Source organism: Rhea americana, unplaced genomic scaffold, assembly GCF_003343005.1.
Source record: "Rhea americana isolate MKP2758 unplaced genomic scaffold, rheAme1 scaffold_194, whole genome shotgun sequence".
NCBI lineage: Eukaryota > Metazoa > Chordata > Aves > Rheiformes > Rheidae > Rhea > Rhea americana.
Window position 1 is genome coordinate 586,667 of NW_028186083.1, and position 21,989 is coordinate 608,655.

At 41.6% G+C, this 21,989-nt stretch overlaps 1 protein-coding gene across 7 annotated transcripts in view; it reads left to right on the top strand.

Annotated features, from left to right (window-relative positions):
• The window catches only part of ACACA (acetyl-CoA carboxylase alpha), a 152,326-nt gene that overhangs the window by 43,109 nt on the left and 87,228 nt on the right, over positions 1-21,989 (top strand). For all 7 annotated transcript variants that reach the window (XM_085302905.1, XM_085302912.1, XM_085302907.1 and 4 more), the window contains 13 exons: positions 116-197; positions 1,426-1,571; positions 3,227-3,377; positions 4,734-4,868; positions 5,705-5,851; positions 6,379-6,567; positions 7,335-7,435; positions 8,097-8,185; positions 9,709-9,833; positions 13,986-14,099; positions 15,616-15,729; positions 16,601-16,690; positions 17,181-17,299. In XM_085302905.1, the coding sequence (XP_085159031.1) occupies positions 116-197; positions 1,426-1,571; positions 3,227-3,377; positions 4,734-4,868; positions 5,705-5,851; positions 6,379-6,567; positions 7,335-7,435; positions 8,097-8,185; positions 9,709-9,833; positions 13,986-14,099; positions 15,616-15,729; positions 16,601-16,690; positions 17,181-17,299 (1,602 nt within the window). The remainder of the gene's footprint in view (positions 1-115; positions 198-1,425; positions 1,572-3,226; positions 3,378-4,733; positions 4,869-5,704; positions 5,852-6,378; positions 6,568-7,334; positions 7,436-8,096; positions 8,186-9,708; positions 9,834-13,985; positions 14,100-15,615; positions 15,730-16,600; positions 16,691-17,180; positions 17,300-21,989) is intronic.

A 21,989-nucleotide genomic window follows, 5' to 3' on the forward strand; every position in this document is an offset into this window, starting at 1 on the left:
CATTTCTCTGCTCGTGTTTTCCATATTCTTGCACGCATCTTTGAACCTCCTCCGGCCCCTGATGGCCATTTTGTAGCTTTTGGAAAACAAGTTTTGTTCTCTATTTCTCTTCTAGGGGCCAAGTCCTGCCTGCTCATACCCTGCTAAATACTGTGGATGTGGAACTCATCTATGAAGGACGGAAGTATGTGCTGAAGGTATGAAGTATAGTGTGGAAGCCCATCCTCTTGCCACTGCTACTTGGAAATGCTTGTTTGTGTGCTTCTCTGGCTTAATCTTTGTAATAGATGTAATTAATGGAATTAAACTCTGTGCAGAGTTTTTCTCTGTGTTCATGGAGTTGAGAAATCTAGCTACAATTTCACTTAAGATGATACCCCATCACTTCTTTGTATTGTCACATCTCTGTGCATCTCTGTAAATGTTTTAATTTTTCAGGGGTACCTACTCTGTAGGTGGTTAAAAAAAATACTGTATTATAGAAAGATTCCTGCCTGTTAATTGCCTAAAATTTTCTGTTGATGCTTCTGAATGTGTGAATCTGCCATGTTGGCTGATCTAGCCCAATGTCATCAACATGATAGAATTTGTAACAATTTTTCCTTTTAGTTTAACTTTTCATTGCTACATGCAAAAAGCAATGCTAGAAATACTACTTAATGGCTGAAAAAAATCACGCATACAGAAGTTAGGAAATATTAGGCTTAATATTGCTTGTGCAGTCTCAATTGTCTTCCCTTAAGCAAACTTATTGTGCTGAAGTTTCAATGGCATGATCATATACTATTTTTTGCAGCTATAAGTTCTCTGCACTTCTGCATGTCAGATTCCACTTTATCTTGGCATCCCTTTGACAAGGAATAGAGAGGCAATAAACACCTCTAAACGCTTTATGTGACTTAATCCAACTTCAGGTGGGAGCTCTGTGTCAGAGACTATGATAGGATGCATTTCTTCAGGGAGAACTTTAGCTGCTTTCTCTGTGAGACAATGTCTCTCTCTTTTCATGTGATTCCCTTCATTCTGCATTTTTTTTTACTGCTGCAGATGATGATGCAGGAATTCAGAAATGAGCACTCTATTTAGTACACAACTGTGACTTGTATCCAGATCTGGGTGAAGAAGCAGTATATGACTGTGTAATCAAACCAGTACTATTAATGCGTAAATATGAGAGGACTTAATTGAGGTTCATGGACAATCTTAGTTCTGGCATCTCTGGACTACTAAATACTTGGTTTTGTGATCCCMAGTTTTTTTTAAACATTGTTTTTCAATCCAAGTTGAAAACAAATGGCTTATTTCTTATCCTTTTTGTTGTTACTGTTGCAAGGCTTGGAGAACTATCTGCATGTTATGACAGCCAAGGTAGTATCAGTATCATGTTTCTTTTATATGATGCCTCTCATTCTTGTGGATCTGCAGGTGACCCGGCAGTCTCCCAATTCCTATGTGGTCATCATGAACAGCTCCTGTGTGGAAGTTGATGTGCACCGACTGAGTGATGGAGGACTTCTCTTATCTTATGACGGCAGCAGCTATACTACCTACATGAAAGAAGAAGTGGACAGGTAGCAGCCTGAAAAGACTGTTTAACACTTAAATATATGCCAAAATGTACTTGTAACCTTATGGTTCCTAAAGATCAYCTGGGAAAAGAATTCCCTCCTAGGAAAAGGTTACTAGATGTATCATTACAGATAGGTTTGAAGGGAGAAGTTGCGTTCATCTGAAGAACAAACGCTGGTGGTGCCAGAAGAAAGTTCTGAACCAATGGTTAATTCATATTCTCCTTCTGGCTCTCTAAAAGTGCCATTTTGGATTGTATCTGTTCACCTGTAAAAGATTCGTAGTGTTCTGTTGACTGTTCAGCTGGTCAGACTGATTTTCAGGTTTCTTAGGTAGACTGCAGTCTAGATTCCCATTTCTCTTGGCTGTGGTCTTTGGACTGACTTACAGTTTCTGTGAAAATGTGAGAAGTCATTGTTGCTTCTATGACCCTAAGCTGGGCAGTTGGAAAGATATTGTTGGAGTGCTTGGTCTTCTGAGGTTTCATTACTGCTTATGGGATGCTGAGTGCTTGATTTGAAGACAGGAAATGTGTGAAAGTGAAAACCACAGTTGATATTTACTGAGGTTGGTGGATAAGTCTTAAATATGTTTTAATATCAAGAATTCTTTTAAAGAGTAAATCTTGAAAAGCCCAAGGCAGTTTCATCCTAACAGACTAAGGCAAGTTGCAAACTTTTATGCAAAATTTCATGGCTTGAAACGTTAAAATGTTTTCTGGTTTAGATACTTATATATGGAATTGACTTTTCCAAGGGAGTCTAGGATGGTAGATATCTTTTTAGATCACTTTTAAATGTGCCATCAGAACATAACGATATCATAACCTAACTAAAATACAGGATGAATGAGCCTGTGTTCAGATACAAACTCACGCCTGTGGATCCTTATATGGTATGTTGCATTTCTACAAAATGATGACCAATATGAGTACTAACCCATTCAGGAAAGTAAGTGGCATTGAGTGGCGCTGGACTAGTGACTAGTCTGAGGTCTAGCTGTACTAGCAATGTGAATGGGTTAAGAAAGGACTTCGAGTCCTTTCCTGCCCAATGTAGGCACAGCTGTTCCTAAACATTCCTTTTGGATATTTTCCAACTTTTAAAAATCTTAAAAATCTTTAAAATCCTTGAAACTTTATATCTTACCTAGAAACAAGATACAAGATTTACTGTTCCATCAATATTCCCTGCAGGAATCATAGCCTTAATGTCAGTAAATCTACAGYTACTGGAATATAAATCACTTTGCACCCTCTGCTGGTTGTTTTCCGTGCCAAATGTGGCAAATCTGGTCAGGAGCTCGAGAAGAGCTTTGGTAACTTTTTGTTGGAAGATGCTATAAAATCTCAACCTCTTAGTTTACTGCATGGGTATGTTTTGTTCTTTTCAGTTTTGCTCTGCAAACGTGAGGATTTTGCATGAGGTGGGCAGTTCTATGAATGCATTTTGTGTGTGTGTGTGTGTGCATGCATCTGTGTGTGTGTGTTTTGATATGATTAATCTGAAATTTCATATGTGGGTCCATACCATTCAGCTCAGAAGAGCTGGTTGTAGTGTTTTTATTTTGAAGTAGAATAGGGCAAGAGAATGGATTTCCCCTTCCCATGCTCTCCATGAGGAATTTTGTTTTACTGACTTCTATTGTTCTTTCCTAGGTACCGCATCACTATAGGTAACAAGACCTGTGTGTTTGAAAAGGAGAATGATCCATCTATACTGCGCTCACCTTCAGCTGGGAAGCTTATTCAGTATGTTGTGGAGGATGGGGGACATGTGTTCTCAGGCCAATGCTTTGCAGAAATAGAGGTAAGAGAGTCTCAAAGGACTGAGTTGGCAGCCGATGCTGAATCTGCCCAGGAACAAAGCTGGGGAGGAAGAAAAGTTGAAATGTTTTGAAACTGGGAATTGAGGGGGTAGAATAATTCACAGTATTTCCTTTCTAAATGTTAGGTTCTTTTTTACCTGGACTAATCAGGAATCAGCAATCAGAATGATTGGGTGGGGGAAGAAAAATGACTTAACAGCTGAAATTGGAGCAACTAATTAACAACAGTAGCAAGTGATAAGCAAAACTTCTCAGCAGTGGGATTATGGTGACCATCTTACTGCAAGAGATAGCAAAGAAGAGCGTGATCTATGTGTACTRTGTCTTCCAGCTATGGTGAAAAAGACCTTCTATCTGTAGGCCATGGCTTGGCACTAGCAGAGACTCAGAAGCAGAGTTACATGCAAGGATTAAGTAACAGATTAAGATTTCTCTGACTATTTGATTGTTTATGAGGTTGATCAGATGAGTTAAGCTGAAAGTAAGTGTCACTCCTCACTTGCAAATTACTTAACTTTTAGAGGAGGAGGAGGATGAGCAATTCCTACAACGCTGTGAGGAAACTGTGAGGGGTTGTGTAGACATGCAAGGCTCAAAACAGATTTGAGGGAGAGGAGGGTGTGTTGGCAGAGGGCAATTAAATCGGAGTGTGTAAGAGAAAAATACCAAACCAGAGATCCAGATATCCTACATAAATGCTTTTATGCTGTAACAGAGCCGTGGCTAAGTAGGAACCACCTACTCAGTTACAGCGTTCCCAGTTGTGCTGTATGCTACGGCAATGGTAAAACTAGACTGCCTCCCCCCAAACCCAAACCTTTTCCTCCAAAGGCAAGAGCTTCCATCTTTGAACTAAGGAAGCATCCCTGTTTGTGAACAGGAGTCAGAGATCTGTGACCTCTAGAAGGTAAACCAAATTACCTCCATTAAAAGCTAGTGTGTTGCTATATTTTTTGTGAGTGGCTCTCCTGTTTCTAGCCCTTAGAGTGCAGCAGTTGCAGCAGTAATTGTATCTGCTTTATTGATTGTGTTGAATGTGGGACCTTCATGTGCACCTGTATGTCCAAACAGTATGGAACAGGTGACATTCCTGAGGATGGCTTCCTGCAGTGCTAAWGTTGTGGCCTAGTAATTTGTTCTGCTGTTTGCTTTAGTGTTTGGGGTTTCATTCCCAGCATAAATGTGTACTTTTAAGCCTGTGAGGAAGCCTGACTGCAAAAGGTGCTCATCTAGGTGCTCATCAAGGTCTATGGTATGCTATCAGCTGCTAACTCATAAAACTAGACCCATCTGGGGAACACAGAAGCTGCAGGTGTAACCTGTTTTCCTTGTTGCAGGTGATGAAGATGGTGATGACACTAACAGCAGGAGAATCCGGCTGCATCCATTATGTCAAACGCCCTGGAGCAGTGCTGGATCCAGGCTGTGTCATTGCCAAGCTCCAGCTGGATGATCCCAGCAGGGTTCAGCAGGTAAGATGTTGCAAGAAGGACTGTGTGTTGTGTTTTTAATAGGATAGTGATGCTGAGAGTGGTTTAAGATGGTCCAAACTGTTGAACCAATTTCAGATTTGTGTCTCATGCTGGAATTGTTGCTTTATCACTTGTTTGTTTCAGAGGGAGACTGCAAGGATGTCTCTATCTATGACTGACTGATAGACTGAGCTTGCGTACCACTCTTGTTCCTGTCTTACCTTAGTACTGTTATGGGTGCATGACTCCCTACGTAGGATATTGGCAGTTGGCAGTTAGCCAGATCTTTCTCTGTTTTATTCCAGTGTGTGTGTGTGTGTGTGTTGGTTTTTTTTTTTTTTTTTTTTTTTTTTTTTTTTTTTTTTTTTTTTTTTTTTTTTTTTTTTTTTTTTTTTTTTTTTTTTTTTTTTTTTTAACTTCTATGACTTTTTTGTCATGGATTCTTCTTTAAGTGATACTTTCATGGAGGATAGGAATAGATATCCCAGATAAAAATGTGGCAGCCACTGTGGAAATTATTGTAGCAAATCTGGAGAGGGGAGGAAAAAAAAAAAGGCTAAGACATAGATCTCTTTAAGGTGAAAGGCAAACAGATATTTCATTAGGTGTGGTAGGCTGCGGTGTAGCTGGTGGTGGTGGAAAGTAATCTGCCTTCAAGTAAAAGGCATGTTTCTCTCTGTCTCTCTCCCACTCACTCGCTTGCATTTTCTACCCTGAATTCCCCCAGATTAAATCTGAGTCTCCATTCAAAAGTAAAAACTAGAGGAAAGGAGTGGGATTCTTCTTGCCAGTGCCGTGTAGGAGGGTTGGTGACACTGTAGTGTTTGTATTTCTAGGCTGAGCTGCACACTGGTGCCTTGCCGCAGATCCAGAGCACAGCACTTCGAGGCGAGAAACTCCATCGCGTTTTCCATTATGTCCTAGATAACCTGGTCAATGTGATGAATGGATACTGCCTGCCAGAGCCCTACTTCAGCAGCAAGGTACTGGTTACTTGTTGTGTCAGAGGGAAAGCAAAAACTCTTCCTGTACAGGATAAGGGCAACCAATTTGCACGTCAAAGCCAGAGGTCCAAGAATCAGGGCTGGAGGTTAAACTATCCTGCTAGTACCAGCTGGTGTTAGTTTTCTTTCTTGGATTTTCTCATAACCAGCCTCAGCAGGGAGTAAAATGGGAGAGTCCCACCTGTGACACCGAAAACAGCCAAAGACAAGGAGTTGAATTCGATCTTTACTGCTTGTGCCTGCAGCCTTGAAGGTGTGAGCTGTGTGCATAGCCAGCTGTAGTAGAAGTCCTGGAGAAAGCAAGGAAGAAGGTGGATGACTCTGAGCCAGTTGCTGTGCCACCCTTCACCAATAGCTTTGGCATCTACCACAACTGTGTCTTCTAGTCTCCAGACTGGTTGCATGAGCAACTGTATTAAAGAAGACCTCACTGAACTTCCTTTCCTTTTCCCCTTCTTACTGCTTATTCTTTCCTCATCCTTGTCTATATACCAACTTGTCTCTAGGTGAAAGGCTGGGTTGAGCGGCTCATGAAGACACTGAGAGATCCATCTTTGCCTCTTCTGGAACTTCAGGACATCATGACCAGTGTTTCTGGACGAATACCACCCAATGTGGAGAAGTCCATCAAGAAGGAGATGGCCCAGTATGCCAGCAACATCACATCAGTCCTTTGCCAGTTTCCCAGCCAACAGGTGAGTAACCACACTTGCACAGAGGAAGAAGAATTGGATTGTGTTGGGGCAGAGAGAAAGAAAATTTAAATTGTCTGGAGGTTAGTTGAACCTGGAAGGTGCATTCAATTCCTGGATCTTGACAATGAAGGATGCTTGCATATATCACTTGAGCTTAAATATTTGCCTTTTGTATCTGTGGTGAAGGGTATGTGTACCCTGTTCAGTGTAGCTTTAAACAAGCTCGCTTGGGAATTAGAATCAGTTTAATCATAGTATTGTAGTGCCTTATGGGCATCTATTTACTTGCTTTTGGTTGGTACATATGCTGCAGTGTTAATTGCAGAGTCAACGTAACCTTAAAAAAGAGTGGTTGCAACAAAAGGAGGCCTGATCAGATTCCAAGATAATGTTAGATGTTCTCTAATTCATGGAGTGTTTGTGAATAGAAAGCAAGAATGATTGATTGGGCAGAGATCTGTCATCCGTACCATGGCATGTTGTGAAGGTCCACTCTTTCCTTACCTTGAAGTTGTTTCTAGATAAGTCCCAACATTTTGCTTGTGCTGATGGCTATAAGACATTAGAGGATTATTTCCCTAATATATGATACGATGCATCAAGTTTTGTCTCGCTGTCAAATGATTGCCTTCTGTAACAGTTTAAGACTTTACTCTTTGTTGGAGTTTGCTGGAAATCTGGTCTGTCCGGAAGTCCTCATCTGTGTGTGTGTTTGGCAAGATCTTCCCATCTAGGACTGGGACTGTTACGTGACTGTTCTCTTTCAGATTGCAAATATCTTGGATAGCCATGCAGCCACCTTAAACCGCAAATCAGAGCGTGAGGTCTTCTTCATGAACACCCAGAGCATTGTGCAGCTTGTACAGAGGTGAGCAGTTTTCAGGAGGGTCCTATAATTCCCTTTGTGGGTGGTTTTTTGTTTTTTTTTTTTTTTTTTTTTTTTTCCTTGCCCCCCTCCTCCTCTCCCTTCATCCCTTCTGTCTGAAAGACTTAAGCCTGCTTGCTTTCAGTAGACCAATTTTGTCACATTTGAATTCTAAACCACTGGGAATAAACCTGCATACCTCCTTCAGGGAAGTCAGCAGTGAAGGGGGCCACATATGTGTGTGGCTCATAGAATATCCTGTTTTTGCTGCATATGCGAAGTACAGGTGCAGATTCTTCCTCTTTTTCCCCTTTGCCTTATGAAATGCAGATGTAACTTCTGTCGTGATACTGATCTCATCTTAACTGTTTCATCAAGCAGCTGGTGTGTGTCCCTCCTCTCAACTTCTAGAGTTTTGAGTATTTTTGGAAAAAGAAGAAAGTTTTGCTGCAAAACATTTCCCATGGTGATCCACATAGTAATGGCAGAGGTTATATATTCACTGCAGGGTTGTCCAGTGGTTTTCATAATCCGGTGCACTTGTGTCCACAGGCAAGCAGGTTCCTCCTGCCACTCATGTTGATTGTTACTTACTTGTAGGTCTTTAGAAGCAAAACAGTGACAGCTGCACTCAGTGCTAAGTTTGACCTGCTTGCTTCTGCAGGTACCGGAGTGGTATTCGGGGTCACATGAAGGCAGTGGTGATGGATCTGCTCCGTCAGTACTTAAAGGTGGAGACTCAGTTTCAGCATGGTGAGTCACTGAGTACATCAAACATTCAGTTTCTGAAAGAACCACACATGGTCACAAAAGTCCACATGGCCCCCCTTCAAGCAACATTAGGCCACCTTTATGGTGAGCCTAAGCCATGAAGGTTTATTTTAAAGGGCTGCCTAGTCTGATCCTTCTCCTGGTGGAGGAGTTGGTGTCCAGTTTAAGCTTTCATGGTAAGAATGCTTGGAGTAGTTGTTGTTGGTCTGAACCAGCAGATTGCAAACTCCACCCGAAAGTTGCCTGTTCTACTGTTTATCTGCTGTTGGGATATCTGTCTTTCACATCCTGTGTCTTCTTGTCCACAGTTTAATATGACTGATTCCTTTTTAGTCTGGGAATGCTCCTTTTCTCTGTAAATCCTCAAAAGAATAGCTACTATGCATGTTTGTGATAACCTTCCTGTTTCTTATATCTTGTAGCAAGGTCTAGGTCTGGGACATGTTCTACCTGTATCAGTACACTGGGTTTTTAAAGTTACTTCAAATCCTGTAAGCAAGAACTTCTGTTTGACCTGGAGTTAAAAGACAGTATCACTGAATTATGTGGTTTCTTGTGCTGCAGTTTCTAGTGCGTTACTGAGCTCTTTAAAACTTAGCCAGACTATTAGTTCTTTACTTGTTCTAGATCACAGATGTAGCTATTCTCATTTGCTTTTCTTTACTTTGACTCTGTCAACAGTGGCCCATAGCTAGTGTTCTCAATCTTATGTGTTCAACATATAAAAGTATCTTATTCGAACCTTGATTTTTTTTTTTAATATGCTGATTTCTGAGCATCTGAAGAAAGATTTGAATCAGGAAAACTGTTTAAATTTGTCCTACTACTTGTTTAGTTCTTCCTTGCCTGCTTATTAAATTCTGTAGTAAGAAAATCAAGTGCAATAAAGTAAAATCACTGAGTTGATAGCAACTGATGTAAAATACCAGGAAACTTTTCAGTGTTCATAAAAACATGCCTCAGACCTCAACCAGAAAGAGAGAATTGAATAAATGCATTGCACTGCTGTGTGCAGGCACAAGATGGCAATGAATCACTAGCTAATCTGAAGCTCTAATTCRTACAGGTAATTCAGATTCTGTTCTACTTTTCTTTCTTTCTTTCTGTCCCCAAACATGCACCAGCATAATAGTGCTGCAGATTCGTTTCTACTTCAATTTTGATGGTAGCAGAGGATGGTGCAGGTCTTTTTGCTATTGTTTTTTCTGATTGTCATTTGAATGAAAGAGGCTCTGATCACCACTACTCTCTCTGTATTGTTAACAAAGGAGATGTTTGGCACTGGAACTGTTAAAAGTGAATAACAGGAGGATTCTTATTGTCAGAGGAGGGGATTACAGGGGGGGGGGTATGCTTCTGTCCCAGAACTGATTATGTGAATCATGTGAAGTAGATTGTCAAATTTTTTATTTTTATTTTTTTTAATGGGCTGGGGGGACTTCCAGTCACAGGCATTGCATGACAGTCATGTAGAGTTTGGAAAAATGTGTGTTTTCTGATTGCAGGTCATTATGACAAGTGTGTCTTTGCCCTTCGGGAAGAGAATAAAAGTGACATGAATGCTGTTTTGAACTACATCTTCTCACATGCTCAGGTCACCAAGAAGAACCTGCTTGTTACAATGCTCATTGTAAGTTGTCTGCTGGTACTCTTGAAATTTGCTTCTCTGTGTAGATGTATGATTGATGCTTTGAAAGGTACCAAATTGACAGCTTTTAGCCTTAGAGGTGTTAGTCTTCTAGCCACAGAAGCAGCAGTATGGAGTTTCTTCACTCTTTCTCACTAGGGCACCTAAGCCCTGTGTTAGAGTGGCCCAGCACATACGGTTCAGTGTGGTTTCTGTGCACCTTCTGTTTCATGACTGCCTGCATTGATTGCCTATCAAATTGCTGTGCAGGCTAATTATGCAAGTGATTTGTGAACATCTGTGGGGAAATGAGAATGCTGACTTAACTCTTAGATTGGGAGGGTGCTAAAGACTAACTTTTAGACCCTGGTCTGTGACTTTACACTTGTTTTATTTTGCTTAGTCTTGCAGAGAGATCCTATCTTTACAATAGCTCATGATACTCAAATGGGAGTTGCTTTGTTGGAAGGCAAAATAATATGCTATCAGTACAAAAACCATTTGCTTTTTGTGCAGTAATGTTATAATACCAACATTTTTATGGTCCCTTGTTGTTAGTGAGGATGGGTTCCTGGCAGTGAATGGCCAGCCCATATGGAGCTCCCTCAGGGGTTTTACTTGCTCTTCCTTGATAGGCCCTGGCCTGGTCCATAGGCTCAGCAGTTGCTCTATTAGCCTCTCCATGGTGCTGAGCCGCAGAAAGCCTCCTCTTTGGTCTGCAGTGATGCCTTCTGACTGGCTGTACACCAAGCTGCATGATGGAGTCTGTGCAGGACTCAACCTCTCAGCTCAAGGTGGTCCCTCTGGATCAGGCTCTCCGGGGTGCTTGCAAAGGGAAGAGGAATCTCTTGGACTCAAATCTCTCTTGGTCAGTCCTGGATTCCACTGTACAAACACAAAGCAATCCTGACGCTAGGACCTGCCATCCACCTTACTAGCTGTTTTATTTTTCTATCTTGTTACTCTGTGCAAAATCTTAATTTTCATTCACAGCAGCCCCTCTGTAATAGCTAAACGCCACAGTATCTTACATTTCCTCCAAAACTAAGCAAAAAGCCAAAAGTCGAGCCCTGTCTTTTCTTTTTCCTGCTTCTTAATTTTTTTTTTTAAAAAAAAAAGCTTCAGAAATCTCTGTCCCACGTATCACTTTGAATGCCCACCTTCCTTGAGGCGGGAAGAATTTAGATACCATGTGATTTTTTGGCATAGACTAGAGTTTTAGATATCCTGTTTTTTAAAAAGTGAATTATAACACAACCTCCCTCCCCCCCCCCTTCTCCATCCACAATTAAAAGCATAAAAAGGGTCAAAATTACCCTAGACTGAGCCTGGTTTTCTTAAATTCTAATTTGTAAGATATGAGGACCCTGGCATTCTTTCTTTCTGGCTCCCTTTTTTTCCCTCTCTTCCCCCCCCTTTTTTCTTCTTTTTTTCCCTCTCTCCTTTTTGGTGTGTGGTGTGATTGTAAGTAACGCTTGCCTTAAGAATCTCATTATTTGAACACGGAGCCATATTTCCTCTGAGAATTCTGGAGTAGCTTTGAGCTGGGGCTGTTCATTTCTCAAGTAATCATGCTGGCGTGATGGAGAGAGAAAATGGCAGCTGTTCGCAGCTCAGGCCTTCAATTTTCTTCAGAGTCCAGTCACTCAAGTGTGTAATTACACGGGGGTGCTGGGGAGGCGTTAGGCCTTGTCAAAGAGCTGGTTTGAGGCTTTGCTCACTGCCTTTGCCAATCAGCGCAAGCAAAAGCCAGTGCAGCACCAGTTACCTGCTTTATTTTGTTGTTGTCATCCTGATTATTTCTTGCTAAGATGGGACTGAAACTTTTTGTCCTTTTTTTTTTCCTGTGCAAGCCATATCTCAGAGGCAGAGTCTTGCTGTGTCTCCACGTTGGTTAGTAAAGAGCCCATCTGGGAGAGTGAGGGGCGCGCTGGGAGGCAGGAAGAASAGCAGCAAAAAAAGATGATCTGAGTTTTCCTGTCTTTCCTATGTGCTCGCTCTTCCCCTCTCCTCTTCCCTCCACTGTCTGTTATACTCATCTCAAGTAAAGGCCAACAGCCCGGTTCACTGGAACTTAAAACGCGCTAGCGACGATCCCCCCGGGCCCGGTGACGCAATGCYGCCTGTGGCCGCTCCAGCCGTCGTGCCTGGGGCCTGGCGAGCGGGAGCGTACCYGCCGTGCAGGCGGGCACGCGGGGACTGCCAGTATGAGCGGGCAGCTGAGGCTTAGGTGGTGGCTCACCTGTGACCACAGCGTTGCCTACGGCAAAGCCAGGAATCGTGGTCTGCTGAATTACAGGTCACTCCATTAACCAAAAGACCATTATTCCTCCTTCCTCTGACTCGCATTACTCTTCATGTCTTAGGGACCCTGTGGCACATTTGGTCATCGTGGTGAAGGTTGTGGCATTTTATGGGTTGCCAGTTTATTTATGTGGGATGGTTAAGTTTGTCCTCCAAGGGCAAACGTCACGTCARAATACCTTGATGTTTATGTTGCTGTAATTGATGTATCCCTAGGAATCCATTATTAACAAGGGGCTCTGAGGATGGTTTTAGTAATAGTGTGATGCTGTCATCATTCACTTTTTTTAGCTAGCAGGCGTTTAAGGTAGGATGGAACTACTTCATCCTTCATGTATTTGTTGAAATATGGTGTGATTTGATGTTGTATATTCATTTTATGTAGTCCACTGGCTGTTGTATGCATAGCGTAACCTTAAGTGGACAGAACCCCTTGTGTTTAATGGCATGGCAGACGTCCTGTGTGCCTGTTGGTCTTTCATTACCTTATAATACTACAACACCTAGGATTTCTTATTTCAAATATGGTTCAGGCAGTTCTTGAATTATTTGCTGTTATTGAATTCACATACTGATCTGGAATACGTAGATTTATGGGACTTTTTTCGGAAACAGTCATTGTAATGTTTGGCTGGCCCAAGTCTGATTAGTGGGGGACAGCAATCTAAGAGTTAGTAACCTAGGGGAGGGTGGGGGGGTGGGTGTTTTTATGATTTGATTTTGGTCTCTGTCACTGGATGTTGCTGTATGTCATCTTTCCTAGGCATGACATAATGCTTGAGTGGGATCAGAAAGAAAGGGATCAAGAACAGTATGTGGGAAAAGGTGTTTAGGTTTGGAATTGTGTGTAGTGTAAGCTGTTATTTACTAATCAGTCTATGGGATTTGTATTATTTGTTTCTTACATTATTTTCTGTGGCAAGCTTGTCAATTTGCTGCACAGAGATTTTCCCTTTTTCATTTTATATTTCTTGGTTCTTCAAAGAGCCTTTTTTTGGATTGCACATATTTAAAATCTCTTTAAAACTCCAAGGCACCATCTCTTTCCTATTCCAAATCCATGTTTCATCTCTCATTTGCCCCCTGTGATTTATTTGCAATGGGAAAAGCTGCAAGAGCTGTATAGAAGAAACATGTTAGAGGCTCCTAGAGGATTACTAGCTTTGGGAGCGTGAGGGAGCTGTCTCACAAGGCACTGTGAGTAGTTGAAAACCATGGAATTATTMGTGGGAATTGAAACTATTTTTGGAAGAAAGTGTGCATAACAGTATACCTCCTCTGTTCAGAAAACAAAATAGATTTCTTTAGTGTTATCATTTTTTCAATGTCTGAATTCAAAACAATTTCAAAACTGGAGTAGACTTTAGGAGATTCTCTCAGCAGTTAAATTCAATCTGGTCATCTTTCACCGTGCAAGTTTGCTGATCTTTGCATGCTACAAAAGCCATTTCACTATACTTAAATGCTCTTTGAGTTTTGCATTGTTGCTAGGCAAGACTTTCTGGTACAAAGCTGAAATTAGGTAATGGGAGAACGTCTTACAAGTCAGTACTTCTCTCTATGTATTTGGATGCCAAAATATGTACTACAGCTAAGAAATTGATTGGGGTTGCCAGTGTCCCTACTTTCTTCTCTAGCACTTTAAGTTTATTCTTACATGCATAAAATTATTGAAAGACTCATGCTTGGATCCTTGACCACATAGAATTACAGAATAATTTAGGCGGGTACCTCTAGAAGGCCTCTAGTGCCTAACTCAAAGCTATATATATTTAATCTTTAAACCCTTTTGCAGGAGGAGGGAAGATGTTTTTCTTTCTTTTAAACATTTCCAATCCTTTTTGTTTTTAGGACCAGCTATGTGGCCGTGACCCCACCTTGACAGATGAGCTGATTAATATTCTGACAGAGCTGACCCAGCTCAGCAAGACAACCAATGCTAAAGTGGCCCTGCGAGCACGGCAGGTAAGGGAGAAATTTTAGCAATCAAAGCAGATCCCTGTTAAAGACAGACTGCTGTTGCTGATCAGGACTGCTCCCACTTGGAACGTGCTATTTTGGAAAGTCTGTATCTTGTGATGTTTGTTTTGGTTACTATGCAAATATGAAGAGCAGAATATTGTGAGCAGCCCATTACCAGTGAAGATGATTAACCAGTGATTAACCATTGTGACAGTTTAACCAAGGCTGAAGTAGCTTCTTAATCACTGTATGTTGTGAGGTTAAGATTATGCTCCTCTGTCACTGCTCCGTCAGCTTTGTCTGGCTCAAAAGGGAATTCACTTAGGGTAGTCTGATTTGTGTGATACAGGGAGTCAAACTACATAAACCCTGCAAGCACAAGCGTAGGCTGCCTAGACTGCTTAGATAGCTGTAGAGTAGCCAGCCAGGGCTCATTGGCTACCCTGCAATTGCAAATCAGTGTGTGCAGAGAACAGGGAGTAAAACATAGACAAGAAACAGATGTTCCTTTGCAATTCCTCAGGAATTATTGCAAATAATTTGTTGGTCTTTTGGGGGCTTTCTTCTGGCTTTTGAGTTACTTCTGTTAATTTGTTTTTAACCCTAAAATAATTGGAAAAAAGCTCTTGATACGGTCATTTTCAAGAGTCTAGTACAGATGGTAATTTGAATGTCAGATGCGCACCTGGATATCATAGCGAGCTTCCTCTTTAGTGGTTTGTCTAGTCAGGAAGGAGCAAGAGGGCGTAATTGTTTCATGATAATGTTAACCCTGAAGTCTGATCACTCATCTCACTCTGCAGTCCCTATCTTCACTCTAAAAGTCTTCAGCAGGGAAACTGACACTTTAGGGATCTCTCCTTTTATTTCAGTGTCTGAGTGTTGAAAATGAATCGGATGTTTGAAGCTGCTCAGTGACCTTATGTTTCCTTCAGGATTGTATCTTTGTCCTTGAACCATTCAGAGTTATTGAACCTCTCAGCAGCATGCTGAGGACAGTGCTGCAGTCCTGGTGTATGTCTTTATGTTGCTCTTTCACTTCATTTTCCCCTGCAAGCTGCTTCCCCTTCCTACCTCTGTATCCTTCATGTTGGGCATTTCATACGTGGCACCAGTGGCTCTTGCTTGCCTTGCTCGGAAGCTGTGAAAGGCCGTCTCCGTTGCTGGCCTCCCCACAGTTGTTGCCTGCCAGATCTGCTTTCCAATTAACAGCTGGTCAGGCAGTCACCACAACTAGCAGCTCTACAGCTCTACAGTGCTAAATCACATGCACTGATAGAACTTGATGGAAGCAGTTCCTTTTCTCCATGGGGAATGGCCAATAACACAAACCAAGCAGATATGCAAATGAGACTGGTTACTGGGAGGAAGTTCACAGCATCACTCAGGTGCCACTGAATTCACAGAGGAAACCAGTTACCTCTTCTGGGATGGAGCTTGCAGTCTTGGAGTTGCAGCCTCTTATGATGGACCAGCATAGTTCCTTGCACTGACACACTTTGCATTTGCTATTTACCAGGTTCTCATTGCTTCCCATTTGCCATCCTACGAGCTGCGTCACAACCAGGTGGAATCCATCTTCCTGTCCGCCATTGACATGTATGGACACCAGTTCTGCATTGAGAACCTGCAGGTATCTATCAAACTTTTCTCCTTGTTTCCATGCTTTTTTTTCTCACTTAGCTTATGGTTCTGCTTTAGATCTCACCCAGAGTTCCAGGGTCATTGGGGCATTAAATTATATTGGTCTGGTTTCTACCTTCCCCCTCATTTTTGTTTTCATTATTACACTGATATCAGAAGAGAAATGCACCTCTAGTGCTCTAGAACGTGACTCTTTTACTAGCTTTTGCTTAATGGACTCAAGTAAGACTTGCATGTTTTGGCTGCTGTCTTCTGCTCTGGCTTTCCCTTTAAGCATATTGTGGTGTTTTACCAGATCATGAGGTGTCTGAACATACACTCTGAAAACAATTCTTGCTTTTGCCAAAAGCTTCAAAGAGTCTGTAGACTGGGATTATTTGTGGGTAGGTGGGTGGGTGGAGAGCAAGTTATGCCCACTGCTGATCCAGCAGTGATCTTGCAAAGGATTGTCAGAGTAAGATCATAACTTAAAAAATTCTTTTTTACTCCTGATAACTAAAGACTTAATTGTGATGTATATTGAATTTTTACAGTTAGTATAAAGGCTGACTTAGAGTATTGGGGAAGTATGAGCTGGCTTATGTTCTGATAAATGGGCAAAGAACTTGGACTGAGAGTTGCTAGGGCTTTCGTTTTGCTGTGTGTGTCCAGCATTTAGTATGAAAAGGTACTAATCCTTGATGGAAAAGAAAAGCACAGAAATGAGAACTGGTCAGAAAGCAGAATAAAAAACTGATGTGAAAGCAGTATTTTCTCAGACTTTTGTTTTGACTTCATTTGGAGTTTTGCTTTTTTGTCTGATCCTGATTACAAGACAGGGAGTTCTGTTTTAAAGCTCTGTTACATGCAATCTCTTCTAGAAACTCATTTTGTCTGAGACATCCATCTTTGATGTGCTGCCCAACTTCTTCTACCACAGTAACCAGGTGGTAAGAATGGCAGCTTTGGAGGTAAGTTTGTTCCCACTGTAAAAGGAAAAGCTTTTCAGTTCTATGTATTTTTTTCATTTTTGTTTGTGCTTTAATCACTGTTACCTTGCAAGGTTAAGAGAGCTATAGGTGCGGAATTGTATACCAGCACTTGGAGTCTGGTATTTAACACTGTTAACATTCATAATTGGCTAAAATTTCAGATACAAGTTATCTTATTTGCTTAAAGCAGATTTGCATGGGTGAAAGGATTGAGGATGAAGCTACTATCACGAAATATAGTCGGCCCATCCTGTGCCTTGTGGTGATGCTTGTATCTTGCCAAACTGGCCCTTCTCAAATAACATTACTTGAATTCTTCTGTTTAAGTTTAAATTCAATCTGTATACTAATTTGGAGGCATCTKCTTGGTTTTTAGTATTTGTATCAGTTCTCCAGTGTATCATTTGTTGTCTTTCTCTTTTTCTGTTTCCCCAGTGCAGCTAAATTGATTGMATTTCTCTTTAAACAGGTGTATGTTCGAAGGGCATACATTGCCTATGAGTTAAACAGTGTTCAGCATCGCCAGCTGAAGGATAATACTTGTGTGGTGGAGTTCCAATTCATGCTACCTACCTCCCATCCAAACAGGTCAGATCATGTATTCAGGTTCCTTGGGAGCTGGAGGTTTTATGAGAAGCTACTTCCTATCTCAGCAGAGAAAATTTGCAATAGAAATGGTGGAAAAGAGGAGAGTTCCAGTGCCTCAAAAAAGCACAAGTTAATTAAGATAAAACCCTACATTACCTAGTTCCTGCTCTTTAAGTTCTAGCTGAACCTTGAGCCTTCAAAAGGTGTAATTCCAGATAGGTTATTAAACTGCTAGGAATTTTAATAAAGAACAGTCAAACAATTTTTTCTTTTATTGGAGAGGCTGAAATCTCTTATAGCATGATAAGGGCTAGCAGCCTCCTTTCTTTTTTATTTTTTTTTTGTTTTTTTTGTTTGTTTGGGAACACCAAGATGTATGTATAAATGTATTTGATATATAAATGTAACAGTTGAAATACTTCATTTTCAGTCAGAATTTTTCATAATTTTTTTTCATGATTGCTGAAACTTAAAGTTGCAAACCAAAGCATCAACATTCATTAAAGACGAAGGGTCTCATCTCACAGTGTGTACTAAAGCCATTAAAAAAAATCCCTTGATTATCAGAACTTCTCCAGGATCTGCCAGGTTAGTCAGTCTTAGGGGGTCCTTCATTTGCACTGAAGGAGCTCAGGAGGATATTTTATTTTTTGTCCCAGGCAGTGGAGAGTGTGATGGAGCCAGAGGTGCAGTGAGTCTCCATGGCCACTGGGTGCCACTGTTGATCTGTGCTGGACTGGCAGTATGGCACCAGGGCTATTTCTCTCCTTTGTTTCCAAACATCCTTTTCCTTATTTTATTTTTGGTGGGGCTGGGCAATGGGGTCTAGTCTCGCTTCAYTGAGAATCCGTAAGTACGTTTTATGAAATGGCTTTCAGAATCTGGTTTGCTAGAAATAAATGACTGTCCTCAACAAGCAGTGCAAAGCACTCATGATACAAATGGAACATGCATTTGGTCTCATCTGTTTCCTACATCACTAGAATATTTGTAAATAATTGCATACTATTTTTAGTACCCCTTTATAATGCTCTCTATCTCCCCATTCTTTCTCCATTTCCTATCTTTGCTAGACTCAGTCACCTCTGTAACTTGGGAGTTATTTGGCCTGCCCATGCTGACCACTGCTCTATTACTGTGCACAGGATTAATTGGACAAGGTCAGCTGGAAGATGAGAATTGTTACCTGCTTGGGGGAGAGCTGCTATGTCCAGAAATTTCCTTTCCACATTACACTGAATTTGCTGGAGCAATGTTCTGAAACTTGGTTCCGCTTCTCAACCGTTGGCATTGCTGATGGCTGAATGAAAATGCATCATAGTCCTTGTGCAGAGGCAGGCAGGCAGGCAGGCTTGGGGACAAATTCGCTGCTTACATAGGCAGGTTCAGTTCCTCTGAGTTGCACCTCCGTATGTTAGTGATGTTGCTTAATGCAGCTTCTTGCAGTACACCGCAACTATTGTGTGGCCAGGTGCTAAAGCACAGCAGATAACAGGAAATCTAGAGACTTAAATTAGTGCTGAGTATGTTGATTTAAGCTATCTGTAAAGGCAGTCCTTATGTTGAGATCAAGACACGGAGCACTGAAATCTCGAAACTGTCTCTGACATTGTCTTGCTTAAGTCTTTCTTGTCTTTGGCCGTGTTCTGTGTGTCTTACGTTTTTCTGTATYTTATGCAGCATGAACTTTTACACTGAAAAGCTAATAATGCATTCCCAGGGCAAACCTCAAAGCCAAGGTATCCCAGCTGATGAAGCAAAATGTCATTTGAGGCTCTGAAGGCTTGAGCTGTGGTGAACCAGAAGGGGAATCCAGAGAGCCCTAAGACAGCATTCTTTTTCCAAATTGGTGTTGGTTGTAGGCTGCTATAAAATATTTGATCAAATATTGAAAAATTTGAAGTCCTGGTCATGGTTGTATCTGATTTCTGTGAACTTCTAATAGCTTGAATTTTACTGGAGCAAATATTGATGTAGAGAAACTGATAAGAGTTTTGTTTGTGGAATCTTTACAACCTCTGTCATTGGTATTTAACCCTGATATGCTCTGCTTCTGGTYTGACTAGTCACAGCTAGGTGCTAAGTCTTTGTATTTTGGTCATTGAATGATTTTCATCAATTGCCCACAATACAGCTTTACATTGCGTCAGGGAGGAAACAAAAACTGTTAAATCTGAATAACAATGTTATGGAAATGCAACCTGCTTCGGGTGCGGTTGTGGGCAGAACACTGCTTTGAGAATTGTTTGTTTACGTTAACAGAAAACACCCTGTCTTAAGAATCCCCACTGATCTTGATTACAAGGGTAAGGCACAGGGAGAAAAATCTCTTATAGTTGAAACCATAGAGGGCTTTATAGATCAAAACCAGCACTCCTTACTGCTCGGTGGAAACCAGATGAGGAATGCAGTGTAACCATCTGCTGCCTTTTGCAGTAAATGAAGTCTCCAAGCCCTCTCCAAGTAGAGGGCATTGCAGTAATCCGATCTGGAGGAAGTGATACAAGCGTATCTAGGGGATGCTGATCGCTATGTTCTGCAGCAGGGTACTGCAGACAAATGTGTGTGTGCAGAGCGCCTTGCGTTTGGATAACCTGCCTCTTTCTGTCATCTAGAGTCCTAGTGGGAAAAGAAAGAGAAAGAAATGAGCCCTGTTTTGAGATGTTCTTTGCTTCCCTCATGTTCAGACTGCCCTGCYGAGATGGGAAGCTGGTTATTGGCTGGTATCTAGAGAGTTCAGCTTCCTTTGTGAGGATGGCGGGCCAGGTGAAAGCCACTGAAAGGCCTTTCTTAGGTGCTCAGCACAAGAAACATTGCTTGCCTCTTACCTTAAAAATCTTCTGTTCAAAGAAACATTGTGTCTAGGGGACACACTGAAGGGGACGGAATTATAGTGCTTTTTCAAAAGAAGTTCTTTCTAGTAATTTCTCATCTCCTCTTGTTCACTTGGACAACCATTCTTAGGTCCGAAGCTGTAAGGTTTAAATTGAACTTGGACATTGCTGCAGCCCGTTTTTGGAGCCTGCTGCAGAATCATGCTGAGGCAGTGTTCCTACTAAAGTATTCAATTTTTTCCAACTCGTGACATCGCCACAGCTAGGCTGTTTAGCTGCTCTCTTGGTCTCTCCTYCCCTGGTAACAGCTGTGCTGGAGAATGAGGAGGGAAGAACTCAGCGGTAGACTTGTTCCCACAAAACAAGCTGCTGTCAGATGCTGAGAGAATTGCTGACAAGGGTGAGTTAGATACTGGAAATATCTTTATTTTGAGGTATGGCAATGATAAGAGTTTTTTGCCTCAGATATCCATCCTGAGGATGCTGAGCTACAAAGGAAATTGTAGCATAACCCAGCCTCTCATTTTGCTTACTTTCTAATGCCTTACCCCTGCCTTCCCAATCCATCTGTACTTTGAGTCCATGCCTTCCTGTTATCCTACATGCTACCCCTACCTGACACTCAGCCTTGAGACATCCTCAAGAATCTCAAACTAGGAGGTATGACTGGGAGGTAAGGGCGAAGGAATGTTTTAGCACTGCAGCTTCCCTCTTCCCTCTGGATATTCTCCAAGCCACAAAAGACTTTAAGAGAACTTCTGATAATTGGCATAGTTATAAAGCAAGTCTTGCTTTTGAAATATGATAAACTAGTTTTCAAGCACTAGTTAACTCTAGTTGCATTTAGAGTTGGAAGCGCATGTGACTCAGGAAACGTGAACATGTGGGCAAATGCCTCAGATGTGCCTAGGTTAAATTCAGTCTTGGGACTGCATTCCTGCTGCTCTTGGTGCTTCTGAGAGTGGAATTTAAGTCTAGTCATTAGTTGCTTTGTATTTCCATGGGACTCAATCTAAACGTCTTAGTTATCTTGTGTGTGTTCTTTTCACTTGATATCTCCTCTTTCTGTGGTTGTAGATCTGTGTTGGCACCTTAGCTGGAATTTGATGTTGCTGATGTCAAGGCTTGAGAGTGATGCATGATTCCTCCTTTGCTGTCTCCTGATGTTTTATCATCTATGGAGTATTTTGGTGGTGGTTCTTTTTTGTCAGCCTCTTTGCTTAGAGGTCAAAAACATTTTTAAGGCTAAAAACCAAATTACCTAGTGCTGCTTTCTGAGAGTTCTTTTTATGGAAAAATCAGAACCCAAAACTTGCTTTCACTTCAGTCAGGGTTTATAGATACCTTTATATCAGTTCCTTTCTGCTAGGCTGCTTCATCATTTTATAATGATATATTCCTAAGGTTTGAATGTCTAACAAAATGGAAGCATTTTCTGTAGACTTAAGTAGCTGCTGAAAAGGCCTCTTGCATCAGTCATTGTATTCCTGGTACCGAATYGGCTGTGCTGCTTTGGACTTTAACCGTGTAAGCCCTGAGACTTGAGTGCAGAACTTGTACTGTATCATTAGGTAGCCTGAGGTCCCCTCCRTGTTGCGGGAGACTCACTGATATCAGGAGGGAGGAGGGGAAAACAATTCCAGGACACCTGTAAATCCCTGCAGTTTCGTGCTGAGGGTTTGATGTTAATTAGACAGCAGGCAGCAGTAATGTGCTGCAGCTCCCTTGGCTTGCCTGTTTCAGAAAGGGCAGAATCTTCCAACAGAGCAAAGAAGGGGCTGTTGAAGGGGCAGCAAACTGAATGGAACAACGATAATTTTATGCAAATTGGACTTCAGTAGCAGATTCAGCTTGGC